The 16,270-nt window shown below is 45.4% G+C and overlaps 1 protein-coding gene across 1 annotated transcript in view; it reads left to right on the plus strand.

The window, feature by feature from the left end:
- LCT (lactase) overlaps positions 1-16,270 on the plus strand; it is a 72,119-nt gene that overhangs the window by 24,645 nt on the left and 31,204 nt on the right. The window contains exons 3-7 of the mRNA XM_004703881.2: positions 2,490-2,573; positions 3,765-3,867; positions 5,517-5,595; positions 8,293-9,013; positions 10,179-10,824. Coding sequence (XP_004703938.1) covers positions 2,490-2,573; positions 3,765-3,867; positions 5,517-5,595; positions 8,293-9,013; positions 10,179-10,824 — 1,633 coding nt within the window. The remainder of the gene's footprint in view (positions 1-2,489; positions 2,574-3,764; positions 3,868-5,516; positions 5,596-8,292; positions 9,014-10,178; positions 10,825-16,270) is intronic.

Raw genomic sequence — 16,270 nt, forward strand, 5'->3', positions numbered from 1 at the left:
ATGCTGGAAACTTATGTACAAATGTGCTCGACACAATGGATGGATGTATGGAATGTGATAAGAGCTGTATGAGCCCCCAATAAAATGAATTTTTAAAGATATGAAAATAATAATAATTTATAATTTATCAAGGGATCATGAGGGTGGGAGGGAGAGGAAGGAAAAGAGAGGAGCTGATACCAAGGACTCAAAGAGAAAGTAAATGTTTAGAAAATGATGGCTACATATGTACAGATATGCTTGATACAATTGATGTATGGATTGCTATAAGAGCTGTAAGAGCCCCCAATAAAATGATCTTTTAAAAAATAAATAAATAAGTTTACAAGGGGGAGATAAGGACTATCAGCGACCTACTCGGGTTCTGCTTGGTAGGTTTGCTTAATAGTGCTGGCCAGAAAACTGCTTGTTGAGCAAACAGCCTTTGGCCTGGTCTCTCGGCCCCAATCCCCCTCCAACAATGCTTCCGGATCAATCTTCCAAGAGTACACATCCCTGAATTGGTATAAATTCTCCAGGGTCTCCCAGAGTGTGGCTCGCTCTCTTTGGCTTCACTTCCTACTATCCCCTTACTGTCCTCCTGCTTTCTTGCATTCTCTACCCAATGTCCTTCCCACCTGTCCTTGCCTTCTGCAGAGTTTCTAACACAATTCTACCCCTTTCTCAATGCCTATGTGAATGCACTTTGCATCAAGTGGTCCTGTTTAACCACAGTTCCCCGTTCTACCTCACATGGCCTTTTCCCTATCAGAGCCCCATGGCCATGTAGACCACCAGTTCCCAAGCTTGGCTCTATACAAGGATCCCATCGAGAGCAAGCACACAGACACCGAAGCTGAATGTGGGGAGGGCTTGGGCCTTTACAGTCTTTCCAAGTTCCCAAGTGAGGCTAATCCCCACCAAGGTGGAGGAATCGCTGTTTTAGATTTTCTTTTTTTCTTTTTACTTTTCTTACAAAACTTCTGTCTGCCTTCTTTTAGTATAATCATATTTACCTAACACTCACTGTTAGATTGTAAGTTTCTGTGGATTTGGTGTGTGTGTGTGTGTGTTGTGAAGACATTTGCCACTTCAACAATTTCTACACGTATAATGCAGTGACATTGATTACAGTACATTCCTCCTGTTGGACAACTAGTATTACTTTTCTTTCCCCAATTATTCCACCAACCATGAACATGAACTCAATACCCCTAAGCAAAAACTTCCTCATCCCTCACCTTTCTATCCCTGGTAACTGCTAATCTTTCATTTCTGTGTTTGTTCATTACATATAAGCGAATGCATACATTGTCTGTCATTTAGTGACTGATATTTCACCCAGCATGCTTTCCAGGTTCATCCAGGCTGACACTGGGACTTCGATTCTTTGTATGGCTGAGTCATGCTTCATTGTCTGTATGCCCCACATTCCACTCATCTGTCGGTGGACATTTCAGTTGTTTCCACATCTTGGCTACTAGCGAAAGTCATGCAATGAACACAGAGAATCTTACTCACCTTTAAACTTGAATCCCCAGCAGTGACTTTCAAAAGCAGAAGTTCAGTGTGCTGCACTGAACTGACCAACCAACGCAAGAGCTGGGGTGGGTGAGGAGGGGGAGCTTTCCTTTGACTGCCAGGGTCAAGCAAGGGGAGAAAGCAAGCTGAGCCTTTAGTGAACACTGGCGATAACTTGACGAGGAGCCCGTTGTGAATCAGTTTTCAAAAGTCCACAGTGCACTTAGCGCTCCCCACCTGCCATTATCCACAGCCATGATCTAACCCTACAAGAATACAAATGGAGCAGCCAGCCTCTCAGGGCAGCAGCCAGTGAATTGCAGTCATATTTTTATGTGTTTAGACATTTGAACCTGAAGCTTCAATGTCCAGAGACTAGATGGGAGAGGAAAGGTTGTTCACGGGTAGGACTGGGAAGGTTGTGTTCTCAGCTAACAGAATGGGTCAGGCTAGGGAGTCACTGTGGTGAACCTTAAATGATGGCTTGGAAACAGCCATGACTGTGACCTGAAATGAAAAGGAAATCACAGAAATGGAAAAGCCCCAAACCCATTAGAGTCTGCAGCGATCACAGTGAAGTCCGGGGATCGCTGAGGGCTTCGTAGACTGGTCCTGGCAAAGTGCAAGATGGCTGTGAAGGCCAGGCTGGTCCTCCACATCGGTGGGACTCACCATTTCTGTTACACAGTGCCTCACTCAGTCACTCATAGATATTTATCCCGTGCTTATGGTGCACCCAGCACTTTGCTGAGCGTATATATAGCTGACATATTCCCAAGTACCCAGATAACCTGCCTCCACTCCCTGCACAACACACACTCATAGTCTTCACTTTGCTCTAGCTTCTTGCCTGCCAGCTTGTCTCTTGAAAACTCCCACCTTGGAAGATTCAGTTCAGTAATACGGGCAGTAACAAAAAGGAGCACTTCTGAGCAGCATTTTGTCTTTAAATTGCTTATGCTTTAATGACTCTATTTGCTTATATCTAGGACTCAGTCGATTTCCTCTCACTTGATTTGTCCTATGAATGCCAACGTGAGACGACTTTACCGCAGCAGCTGAGGAAATTACAGGTAATTTGTCATTTTCTACACTGATGATCGAGGGAGAATATTCCCTAGAGCTTATAAGACATTTAATGTTTCGGCTAATGCATCAACTGAACTCCCAACAGCAGTCGGAGGACTTGCTGACTTCACCTTAGGACATTCCTCTATTTCCTTTTACTTTCCTCCTGTCCCACTATCATGCTGAACCTTCATTTGGCTCTCAGTAATTCCTCTTGGCTACATTGCCCTTGCTCGAACCCCACCAGGCATTCTATACCCTCCTCTCCATCTATTTTAGATCTCTTGTTGTTCCCCTGTCCCTGGGTCTGTTGGCTCCCTTTCCCTTCCCCACTCTCCCCCTCTCCTGTCCCCCTGGAACTGTTGGTCTTGTTACTTCCTCCTCGGGATTATTTACTGCCTATCTTCCATAGCTAGACATGAAAAAGAAGAAGAAGGGAAAGGGCCTATGAATAGTCCAGGTCTGTCTGCTGACCCTTATGATGTTTTCCGATCAAGTCTGATGAATTGCCAAGCCCTGCCCTCCGAGTCTGAAGTCTATTTCGGGATTCCTCAGGGACTTCATTGCTTTGCTCCCCTAGCTGCTCTTTTGCGCTCCCTTCATGTTTTGTCCTGGTGTGGGGGGGCTATTAAAGTTTTTATTACGAAAAAGTTCAAACACACCCCCAACTAGAGATACAAGTATAATGAATCCCATGAAGCTACTTTCAGCTTAGAAAGCTACCAATTCATGGCTGATTTTGGTTCATCTGTTTCTCTACTCTGCTTCACCCCCACCCCAGTGGGTTATTTTGAAGCAACCCCCAGACTTTGTATCATTTCCTCCATAAATATTGTAATGACAGTGCCTGGATTAAGCTTCTTTGAATAGTATGGGCTCCTTACATGCGTGAACTGTCTTGTCATGATCCTAACACGTATCTGGCCAAAGAGGTGCTTTTTAAACCCGAGGTGAAGGAATGCTTGAACGTAACTCCATGGAGGTGAGTGATGAAGGTGACCTGTGTTATTGAAAAGTATAGTGCTTTCTTCTTCAAAATCTCCAGTCACTTTCTATTTATCAACTTGAGATGCTTGGAAGTCATTCCCAAAGCTACACTGAGTGTTTATAGCTCCTCATTTTGAACAGCTGTTCCTATTTTCAAAAGACAAGTTGCAGGCGGCTCTGGCTCACTGGCTGGCATTTATCTTTTTTAGACCATTGAGCCCAAAGTGAAACTTTTCATCTTCAACCTTAAACTCCAGGACTACCTCTCCCCAAGGAAGAACCCTTTCACGCTGCTCTTTAGCCTGATCGAAGGTGAGTGGGTGATACACCAGACAATTTGGGTGATGTGCTATCTTGGTGATCTAGTATTGTGATCACAGAAATACCACAAGTGGGTAGCTTTAACAAAGAGAAATCAATTCCCTCACCAGTTAGGAGACTAGAAACCCAGATTCAGAGCTTCATCTCCAAGGGAAGGCAATTTCTCTGTGTGTCTCCTTCTTCTAGAAGGTTCCAGCTCAGGGGTCTTGTGTCCGAAGGACACACTCTACAGGGAGTTGTTTTTCTTGGTTCCTCTCCTCTCTGCTTGCTTAAGCTTTTTTATTCCAAAGGAGAATGAACCAAAGCTACAACCTCATCGTGTCATTGTATCCTGCCCCACCAACATAACTTCCACTAGTTCTGTCTCATTAATCTCAAAGAAGTTAGGATTTATAACACATAGGATAATTATACCAGATTTCAAAACGGAGGACAAATACAGGCCTCTGTAGTTGATACATATCTGGAGGAGACACAATTCAACCCATAGTGCATGTCGTATGCTGGCCAGGTGGGTGGCAGTCTTGAAGGTCTGGGGTTCCGATGGAGGGCATGAGGAGAGGTGAGAAGGAACTCCATATAAGGTTGTTCCTCTGTCTTCCCACTGATGACCCTTGAAAGCAGCTTCGTTATTCTAAGCAGGAGGAGTCTACATATAGACACTGAGAACTTACGGAAATTAAAAGACAGGCCTTGGTGGTCAGTTGTACATGTGAAAACTGTTCCTCTCCTGCCTGCTCCCCTTCCGTGGCCCCCTATTGCCAACGTCACTCCTCTCTGCCTTCTTCAGTGGGGCTGTTTAATATCCCTCTCTCCCTCACCAGCTCATGTGATACTACCCTTTATCTCCACTTGCTCATGGTGTGACACTCTGATCAAGATGCTAAAAACTTTCCACACACACACACACACACAATCCTTTCAGAGCCTCTTGGTTTAGATTGCTGAGTCACAGGCTGTGGATCAGGAGGACCCTACTGGGCAAGTCCACAGGAGAAATGGGGTCTGTTAAAGGTATCGCAAGTGGAGGCCAAGACACTAGAGAATTTGAAGGAAGGAACGAAGATCCTTAAGATATTCTTGAGTGCCCTGACTGTCAATCCCATCATCTGGAATGTCAGCGAGTGGAGCAGAGGCCACTGTGTCCTTTCCAATATGGTACCATCTCGCTCACCGGGCTGGCCTCCCCAGATGCCACGACATCTGTCCATAGAGACCCTTTGCTCACCTTAGTCCAGGCTCAACCTTTCTGATGTTTGATTTCTTCTAAAGGAGCTCTTCTCAAACTTGTGTGCTTCTGATCAGAGGCATCGCCATGATCTGAGAACATGAAATGAGAATTCTTGGGCCACACCTCAACTTTCCTGAACAAGGGTCTCGGCCGGGGGCCCAGTCATCAGTGTTTGAACGAGTCCTCCAGGAGAGGCTGAGGCACCGTCTAGTTTGCTGCTTTCAGTCATGACTCGGTAGAAATCCCATCTGCACTCCTTGAATCTTCAGCTCATGACGGAAATGGTTTCTTCCCCAGGCACTTGGGTCCACTGAGTTTAAGTGCGCTCTGTAGGTGAGGAAAACCTTGGACTGCAGGCATGCCGTGTCTTAGTTACGCTTCAGATAAAGTTAAACATTCTCTCTTCCAGCTATCAATGAAGAACACGTGCTCACCATTGGGTTTGATATTAATGCATTCCTGCACTGTCCGTCTGGCTCCAAGGAAAGGTAATGTGGGATTTGTTGTTGTTGTTGAACTCTTGATAACTGACATTTGCATATTTCTGTGCTATTCTTTCATACATGTCCTACCATGGAACCGTTATTACAGGCATGGAGGGATGAGACGCAGGGCTCAGAGGAAACAGCAGAGAGAACTCCTCTCTCCCGGAGTCTGTTCACTGGGCTGGCATTTACATCTTCCTTGGGCCACCCGGTAGTTTGTCTAAGAGCAGGGCTGGGATTTAAGGTCTTGCCGGAGGCAGTGGGAACCTGTGTAAACACACCAAGGAACTAGGGTGAAGTGATCAGACCGTCCCGCCGATCTGATTTGAGTCCCACTTATGTGATCAGAGTAAGTCAAGTGAGTTTTGAGTTCTTGAGTGTGAACAGTGACGCATCTATGCCACAGGGAGACAGTGAGATGGCAAGGCCAGCGGTTGGAGTGGAGCCAAACCCAACTCAACTGTGTCCTCAGGGCAGAGGTTTTCATCTGTGCATGGACTGCAAGTCATTTCTAAGCAAAGGACTAAAGGACCAGCATTTAAGTTTTCAGAAAACTTAGACCCAAGACCTTTCTTAGATTTTCCACACAGCCACACTCCTTTATCTTCTTCTCGTCAGCAAGCACAGGGCATGTGGGAACCAGCGCTGAGAATGACCCAGAGCCCCTAGCACCCCATGGATGTGCGCTATCCACATGAGCTTCATGCAGCACGCATTAAAGACAGGGCCAAAGCTGGGAGGCAGTCATTTGGCCAAAGCTGTCCTTGTCATTGACCTCTTGAACATTTCATCTCCAGCCTCAGCTGCCCTGAGCCGCAGCCTTCTTCTTCTAGTCAGTTCTCTCAGCACCAACTGACAGTTCAAATCTACAGACATGGAGTCACAGTCACATGTCTACTCTGGCAGGGTATGAACACATGAAGAGATAGGCCAAACTGTGCCAGGACCACTCTTGGAATCCGGCTGGGAGTGCTGGGATTGTGCCTTTTCCTAAAAGGAATGTTAGGCAACCGTAATAAAATGACTTCCCAGAAAGGTCAAAGATTACAAAAGCACGATATGATATACGGTATCTCTATAATACCTTGACCTGGTGGTACTTTGCCTGAAGCCAAGGTCCACTATTGGCTTGCATTACACCAACTATGGTGGGGGTTGGGGAGGGTCCTTGTGCAGGTGCTTGAGGGAGGGGGAGGAAGGCCCAGGGCTTCTCTCTTGTAACGTGGCTTTCTCCCTTGAGCATGTTAGACCTCTAATTCAGTGGGGCAGGAGAGGCCCCAGAGGAGGGCGACAATAACATTGCCCAGATGCCCTGTGGAAGGCTTGGTTGAATGAGGGCACACAGGAAGACTGGTGACAGTGACTGAGACTCCAAACTGCTGAATACACCTTACGTTGGGCAAACCCAGGGCTTCCAGATCCAAGAGCGTTGTGGAAACTTCTCATCTGTTTATTTATTTACTTCCTCTGTCCTCTTTTCTGCCCTGCTAGGACAACAGAATCAGGGTCAGGAGCAGTGGGGGTGGGTCCAAGAGAGACTGGTGGAGGCTGGACCCAAATGGAGGTTTCCTGGCTAAGAAATGGCATGGGGACCTTGTCTGACACACCCCCCCACTGGCTACCCAACCCCAACATGACAGAAGCCCAAGGCCAATTGCCACAAGGCCGAAGCCAGACATGGCTCTACCGTCCATCTTTCTGTACACTATTCTGACACCCACAGTCTCTCTCAGGGCACTCTGCTCCTCTGCTGGGTTGGATCATGCTTGCAAGGACCACACTGAGCTCACACAACTGATGGGCTTCTTCAGGAAGATGACCGCTTATAAAACGTTAAGGATACAGTTCTGTGTCAGAAACGCCTCTTGTCAGCCATGCTAGCAGACATGTCTCTCAGCCATCTGGTCCTTTGACCTAGGCCTTGTTCCATGGACTTGCCGCTCTGTCTCACAGTCTTGGTGGGCTCCTCTGCTCTGGTTCCTGGTCTCAGTGCCATGGCTTCTGCTGCTTCTGCCACTTCAGGCAGGAATCTTGCACATGCTCCAATGGTGACTCTTCTCTCTCACTGGTCATGGGGTTCCTCCTCTTCCTGCACCTAAGATGGCCCAATTTTACATGCTCAGTGGGACAGCAAAGCCAGCTAATCCTTGAGGGTAAACAGGAAGACCGGTTACAGTGATTAGTGGCTACATACTCTATTTCATAGCCCCACCCATTCACTTGGCAGTTCTGCTTGGTCACATAGGGGTGCTGTGAGTTGAATGCAACTCAACATCCCTTAACAGCATTATTATTTTATTATCGTTTGATTTCATTATGCCAGTAAAATTATATAAGTATGTGTTTATAACACTAATTAGTAGTATGACTTGCATGCATTTTCATTTTATAGATAGTAAATTATGACTAAACCAAAGTGCACCAGCATGCAACACAGTATTATTCACGGGCAAAGCTGTGCAGAAGAGAGTGGCAGGGCTAGTGCTGTACTCTCACCCGAGTGTGACAATCCCTTGCTTATCAAGTCAGTCATAAACACTGCCCCACCTGCCCATCACGTCCTGTTCCTGGCTGCTGGCTATGCGTCTCCTGTCTGGGTTTCTGCAAAGTCTACTGATGAACCACAATGCTCGCTATGCTTTAGGATGAGGGCGTTTGTAATTTACAGAGCCATTCGATACTGTATTCCTTTATATCATTTTGGTCCTGCAGCAGCAACACTTGTCACCTGACCCTTCAGGACCAACAGCAGGACAAGATGGCTACAAGCTCCTCTTCCATCTCTGCCTACCGGACGGTCTGGGAAATGTTTGGGAACCAGTCTCAAGCAGAAAGGGATGCTTTCCTGGGGGATGTTTTCCCTGAAGACTTCCTCTGGGGAGTTTCCACAGGAGCCTTTAAGGTGGAGGGAGGCTGGGCTGAAGACGGAAGGGGACCAAGCATCTGGGACCAACGTGATCACCAGGAAGCTGCAGAGGGCCAAGCAACGTCAGAGGTGGCCAGTGATAGTTACCACAAGGTGGACTCTGATGTGGCCCTGCTTCGTGGTCTCCAAGCGCAGGCCTACAAGTTTTCCATCTCCTGGTCCCGTCTGTTCCCCACTGGGCACAGCAGCAGCCTGAGCCCCCGCGGCGTGGCCTACTACAACACGCTGATCAACCGCCTGCGGGACTCCCACATCCAGCCCATGGTGACCCTGTTCCACTGGGACCTGCCCCAGGCCCTGCAGGCTGGGGGCGGGTGGCAGAATGAGAGTACTGGGGAGGCCTTCCTGGAGTATGCAGCCTTCTGCTTCTCCACGTTTGGAGACCGCGTGAAGCTGTGGGTGACCTTCCATGAGCCATGGGTGATGAGCTACGCGGGCTATGGCACCGGCCAACATGCGCCAGGCATCTCGGACCCAGGAACGGCCTCTTTTAAGGTATTTCCCATCCCTGCAGCTCCTGCAAGTGAGGGAAGAGTTGGACTCCTCATCAGCAAGACTGTTCCTCCGTTGTCCTTTCAAGACAAGCAAAGGGAAGGGAGGAATAATACAGAAATTATTAGCCGTTTACTTTGTCCAGACATTAAAAAAATAAGCCAACAACGGAACAGCAACAACAGCAAGTCTATGACTACCTCAGCAAGGCTGCCAGGAACAACCTTGTTGGTGCTCAAAAGGTACTGAGCACCTACTGCTGCACGAGGCATTAAAAAAATAGTCATCACATTCCCAGAACAGCACTGCTGGGGGAGGCAGCTGAGGCGCAGAGGCAAGAAGCAATTGGGTCAGGATGACACTGCTGGACAGCTGGCAGTCTGAAGCACGACTGGAGTCCACATTTTCTTAACTCCAAAACAAGTGTTGCGTGTCAGCTGGGACTTAGTGGCAAGTGACAGAAAACGCAACCCAAACTGATGTAAGGAAGATAGGCTAGAAAGAATGGTCCTCACCTTATAGGTGAATTCCAATACCACCACCGCCACCCCGCCAGTCAGTAAGCATTTGGTGAGGATAGAGAACAGCATTGGGAGCGATAGCACAGGCCTGGATTCGGAATTCCTCTGTTTTATATTCTCCCTCAACCTGTACTGACCCAAAGCAGCAAGTTATTATATCCCTGTGGGTCTTGTTTCCCTCCTCTGTAAAATGGTAACAACAACTGTACCTGCCATGCAAGCTCAGTGTGAGGACTACTTGCTAGAACTCGTGCAGCAGTAGGTGCTCAGTACCTTTTGAGCACCAACAAGGTTGTTCCTGGCAGCCTTGCTGAGGCAGTCATAGACTTGCTGTTGTTGCTGTTCCGTTGTTGGCTTATTGATATTGTCACCTTGCTGAGGCAGTCATAGACTAGCTGTTGTTGCTGTTCCGTTTTCAGCTTATTAATATTGTCACCAGGAGTATTGCTGCTGACATCAATATCCTTGACTTATCGACATGGTGGGCCTCAGTGTTAACTTACTGATGTTGTTGTTGACTGCTTGCTGCTGTTGTGAACATTGATGTTAACTTCTTGCTGGTGTTGCTGTTACCATGGGTGTTGTTGGCTTATTGTGCCATTGTCATTGCCACTAATCACTGTATTTCCTTCTATCTTCCTAACCAGGTAGCTCACTTGGTCCTCAAGTCTCATGCCAGAGTTTGGCACCACTACAACCGTCACCACCGGCTGCAGCAGCAGGGGTCTGTGGGCATTGTTTTGAACTCAGACTGGGCAGAGCCCCTGTCCCCAGAGAAGCCCGAGGACCTGAACGCCTCCGAGCGCTTCTTGCACTTCATGCTGGGCTGGTTTGCACACCCCATCTTTGTAGATGGGGACTACCCCGCTGCCCTGAGAGCTCAGATCCAACAGAAGAACGAACAGTGCTCCAGTCCTGTGGCCCAGCTGCCCGAGTTCAGTGTGACAGAGAAACAGATGCTGAAAGGATCTGCTGACTTTCTGGGTCTGTCTCATTACACCTCCCGCCTCATCACTGAAGCCCAGCAAAACAGCTGCCTCCCCACCTATGATGCCATTGGGGGCTTCTCGCAACATGTGGATCCTGCATGGCCTCAGACTTCTTCCCCTTGGATTCATGTGGTTCCCTGGGGTATAAGGAGGCTGCTGAAGTTTGTATCCTTGGAATACACAAGAGGAAAAGTTCCAATCTACCTGTCTGGGAATGGTATCCCCATAGGAGAGAGCGAAAACCTCCTCGATGACTCCTGGAGAGTAGACTACTTCAACCGGTCGATCAACGAGGTACTCAAAGGTGAGACATGGAAGAAACGCTGGGGACTGGAATCAGGGTGGGACTTCTATTCCAGGTCTTCGGGGCTTTCATTAGAGACACAAAGACAGTCTTCCACTGAAATGATGCCAAACCATCAGAGTGGAGATAGGGCTGGAGTCCTTCACAGCAGTCTCCTAGCTTTCTCATATCTTTGCTTCTGTGTTCTTATTCCTTAACTGGATTCCTTTCTAACCTTCTGCCCACTTGAGTCCTACCCATTAATCAAATCTCATTTTTGTTTAATGCATTTATTTTACAAATATTTATTGCATTCTTGTTATGAGCCAACACAAGACAAAGGAAGTATAATATTGAGCAAACATTGCCCTTTCACATCAAGAACTCACAATCGACAGAGGGACCCAGGCAGTCAGTCACTTATAATCCAGGGCAAGAAGGGCCTTACAGGATGGCATGAGGACACTGATGGTGGGACTCTAACCAATAAACTCTTCCCTCCTTGCTCCAGCCACAATGACCTCCATTTTCTTTAACAGCTATAAAATCTACAGTCTATGTCTGATCCAATTGATCAATAGCTACAATCCCATTCCTATCTAACACTCTATTTCATACATATTTTTTCCAAGTTGTAAGGAATGACACATAGGCTGCATTGCATATGTCAGTCCTAATCAATTGATAGTGATTAGCCTTCTGCCCAGGGCTTATTGAAAAGCTTTCGAGGCCTTGTCTAAATTCAAAAAGAGAGAGTTGACTAGTGATGCCTGCCATGAGCACTGAAGCCAGAAATAGAGACCATGTACTTTGATGTACTTCCCAGCTTTGTCTATGAAGTCAGAGTCTTTTTTATACTTGTACTCTTCTAATCATCAAGGTCATCTTGATTATCTTTCACACCATCCCATACAGTATCATATGTGATCCTGAAAACAGTGCTGTGCAGTATATTAGGGCAGATATCTTCATTGGAAAATTGCAAAAAAGTGAAGCTTTGAGAGATAGAGTGAATAATTGAGTACAGGTTGGAATCACAGGCCTTTCTACTTCTGTCTCTTTCATCCCCTCTACTCATTCATTCATGAGACTTCTATTCATCAGTGTGGGTGAATAGAAGTGGGTGCCTAAGACTGAATGAGCAACTTTACCTACTCTTTATGCACTCACTACATTTGTTGAAAGCCTCTGGAGTCACATAAAAACAAGATTTGAAACACTAAAATATTTTAACAAAATATTACACTATACTTACTCCTCAAGTTAAAAAAAAAAGAGGCTGAAGACCTTTCTGGTTGTGGAATCTGCCACCGTTGCATATTTCGGCTCTTGTTCTTAGTTGACTCACTAGATTGCTGTGGGGCAATCAGAGGTGAGCCTGGGGATTTATTTCTTAGAGTTTTATTTTTCTATTTAACATAAATGATATGATCCTTTGATCAATATCTTGCCAATATTAAATGTAAACAAGAAAAAACAGCCACATTTTAAAAAGATGAAATGAGAGATATATCCTACATACAACCAAGGAGTTCCGATGCTGGTCAATAGGATATATTCTCCTGATTTTTCATTATAAGACAGGGAAGCTTCTTGAGAATGTGGAGAAGTTGGACCTCATCCTGGTGGACTTACCAGCACATACAACCTCAATGGAAAGCAATAAAGTGCTACGTAAAACAACTGGGAATTGAAAATCCTACACGATCCAGCAATATTGCTTGCTATTGGGTCTGTACCCCAAAGAAATAAGAGACAGAACATGAAGAGGTGTGTGCTCTCCCATGTTTATTGCAGCACAGTTCACAATAGCAAGGATCTGGAAACAGCGCCAGTGCCCATCAGTAGGAGAATGGATAAAGAACTCTGGTACATATATACAATGGAATACTATGCATCCCTGAAAAACAGGGGGAAAGCTTGAAACGCCTCATAGCATGGAGGGACCTGGAAACCCTTATGCTGAGAGTGAAGTTAGTCAGTCACAAAACGACAGACTCTGTAGGAGTCCACTACTATAAGGAAAACCACCGAAATGTAGGCAGGCTTCTGCTCTCTGGTCACGCAAACTTCTAATCCTGTCTCCCAAGCAAAGAGGTGGCATCCATGAGCCATACACATCACCCCCTTTATATGCACATCTTAAAAACCACTTTATTAGAAGAGACCCCACCTCAGTTAGGGTCACTCCTTCAAGAAGGGGGGAAATAGAGAAGACCAGTCATTTGCTGCTATACAACATTGTGATAAGGTCACACCCAATCAATGAACACTCCTACAAGAGTGATGAGGGACCTTACTGAAAAGTCAAGATGGGGAGAAGGGAGCATCTATGTTTTGGGGCTGGTATTTACATTTCTGTTGGTTGGTAAATGGAAAGGAGACAGGGGAAACACTTAACAATACTTATAAAGAACCCGAGAGGAGAATAAGCCCAGTACAACATTCCTAATTAGACATTTTATACCTACATTCTTTTTTTTATTGTTTTGAGTGGCATATGAATTTATTAAGAATTAGAAAATCACTCAATTCCTACCACAGTCAAGCTATTCAAGGCACATAATATTGGTGATAGAATCCTGGAGGGCTTTAGTTACAAGTAGCTCCTTCCCAAGGAAGTTAACATTTATTTTATCCATTGAAATAGTTTTTTAAAAGAAATAAGGAGGAGAAAAGAAGTTTTGCTCCCAACTTATGAAAATTTCTTTTTTTCCCCCCACTTCTTTTTAAAAAAAATCATTTTATTAGGGGCTCATGGAACTCTTATCACAATCCATACACACATCAATTGTGTAAAGCACATTTGTACATTTATTGCCCTCATAATTCTCAAAACATTTGCTCTCCACTTAAGCCCCTGGCATCAGGTCCTCTTTTTTTCCCATCCCTCCCCCTCCCCGCTCCCTCAAGAGCCCTTGATAATTTATAAATTATTATTTTTCATAATAATGTCCGACAACTCCCTTCACCCACTTTTCTTTTGTCCGTCCCCCAGGGAGGAGGTCACATGTAGATCCTTGTTTTACCCACATTCTATCCAGCCTTTGGTAACCCCAGTTATGGGTCATAAACTACTGTGACCTTAGATTCTATCCTTTCAAGGAACACAGCATCCTTCACAGGCCACAGCAGAGAGACTGGATGTGGAAAGGCCACTTAATGAACTGGGCTTCACCTAAACTCACCTGTAGTTTATGATTCACTTTTGGTTTTGTTGTTTCTGTCAGGGTTCACAGTTCATGAAAACCAGAAGGAATGGATGAATAGAGACAGTAACTGATGCAGATACAAGGGTTTATCAGGACAGGGCATGGAGAGGGTGAGGGGGATGAGGGAGCACACAATGAATGCAGGAGGTGGGAGGGAGCACTCGAATTGATTGTGATGATGTATATACAACTTTTCTAAAAAGTGACTTAACAATGGAAGAGTATTTTCATATCAAGATAACTACTAAAAAAAAAATCCAATGGCTACCATGGAAGAATTTTTGCTTAGGAGATATTGAGTTTATGTTAATGGTGCTGGAATAATTTGGAAAAAGATATCAGTAATGGTTGCATAACAGAATCTAATCAATTACACTGAAATATACATGTATTGAATTGGAAAAAACAACAACAACAAAAGTCACCTGTAGCCCTTGGACTTAAGGCTAAGACTTCCTGGTGTGCAAAGAAACAGATGAACTGTCACCCCAAAGCTACGGCATTGGCAGTTACTGGCTTTTGGCTCAGATCCCTTGCTTTGTGGATACTTAATGAAAGGTGGCCCAGGACCACCAGACACTTATTATTTTACTGCCCTCCTAGATTCACTAGGACATATATGCATCTTATAGGTGTGGTTCTGCCCTTGTGAATGAACATTACAGGAAATTTTCACTTATCACCAACCCCCATGGTCAATCTATATATACAGTGCCCAATTATTTAAGAGTTTAATCTGTACAAATTAATAATTTGTGGCTTACAACTTGGAGCCAGTATGTAATTTCCTTTTCTCAATAGTATCTTAAATTCTAACCTTTAGATAAATTAGCGATACTATTAATAGAATTAATAGATGATTGATAATGTTCTCTGTCATAAAATAATAATGAGGCTTCTAAAGTGAACCAGAGATGCATGTAAAACATAGATATTTGAATATATTTTGGGATCACACTTAATTCTAGCCCCAATCTAAGAACAATCAGTTCTTGTGACAGTGCCGCTCACCCACCTGAAAAGATCACTGAAGATATGGGTGCTACAGCAAAGTATGGTGAAGAAAGCAGACACGGTGCCCGGCTATCAAAAAGAATAACTCTAGGGATCTGAAAGGCCTATCTTCAAACAAGCAGCCATCTAAGTGAGGTGTCGGCTAAGTTCACACAGAAGAAGCACACCAGCCTGTGTGATCCAAGGATGATAAATAATAACCTCCAAATCTGAAGGAGGGAATGGTATCAGAGTTTAAATTGTGAATGCCCAATTTGCAGAAGCAGGAGGACAGTGGGAACCCAAAATTCATTTGCAGGGCCCCTACATGAATTAAGTGTCTGGTGAATCCCCTCTGACCATAGTCCAGAGATGTGAATAGCCTTGCTATCAGACAGAGAGTGTTGTAAACTCAGTTACGGCACATGTAATTAGGTTAATGTGGAATACCTGATCATTTGAACTTCCTTTTGACCTATTAAAAATTTGTTCTAGTTTGTAATATTTCCTTTTTTTCTCGATTGAGGTTTTTTTCCCTCTGGTTTAATTTGACATTGTTGTTGGTCTTTTTTGCAGTGTATGAAATCCAGGAGAGGTAAATCCGATAAGACAGTAACTGGAGTAATGGCTTATTGGGGATACAGGAGGGGGGTTGGAGGGAAAAGGAGAGCTAAAAAGGAATACAAGGAGGTAGAAAATGCAGCCTGTGCGACCACGAGGTGTTGAAGGGATCAGGTATCAGGCATCATCAGAATAAAAAGTCATATCATTGTGAATGCGGGGGTGGGGGGAGTGCGGAGTGGAGACCCAAAGCCCATTTGTACGCCATTGGACATCCCCTTTTAGAAGGGTCTCCGGGAGAAGATGAGCCAGTCAGGGTGCGATGTAGTAATGATGAAACACAACTTTCCTCTAGTTCCTAAATGCTTCCTCCTCCCCCACTATCATGATCCCAATTCTACCTTACAAATCTGGCTAGACCAGAAGATACACACTGGTACAGATAGGAACGGGAAACACAGGGAATCCAGGGCGGATGATCCCTGCAGGACCAGAGGTGAGAGTGGCGGTACTGGGATGGCGGAGGGAGGATGGGTTGGAAAGGGGGAGCCGATTACAAGGATCTACATATAACCTCCTCCCTGGGGGACAGACAACCGAAAAGTGGGTGAAGGGAGACGTCAGACAGGGCAAGATATGACAAAATAATAATTTATAAATTATCAAGGGTTCGTGAGGGAGGGGGAAGAAGGGAGGGAGGG

This window comes from Echinops telfairi, unplaced genomic scaffold (assembly GCF_000313985.2).
Source record: "Echinops telfairi isolate 266 unplaced genomic scaffold, ASM31398v2 ScPeMD7_4;HRSCAF=17, whole genome shotgun sequence".
Taxonomy (NCBI): domain Eukaryota; kingdom Metazoa; phylum Chordata; class Mammalia; order Afrosoricida; family Tenrecidae; genus Echinops; species Echinops telfairi.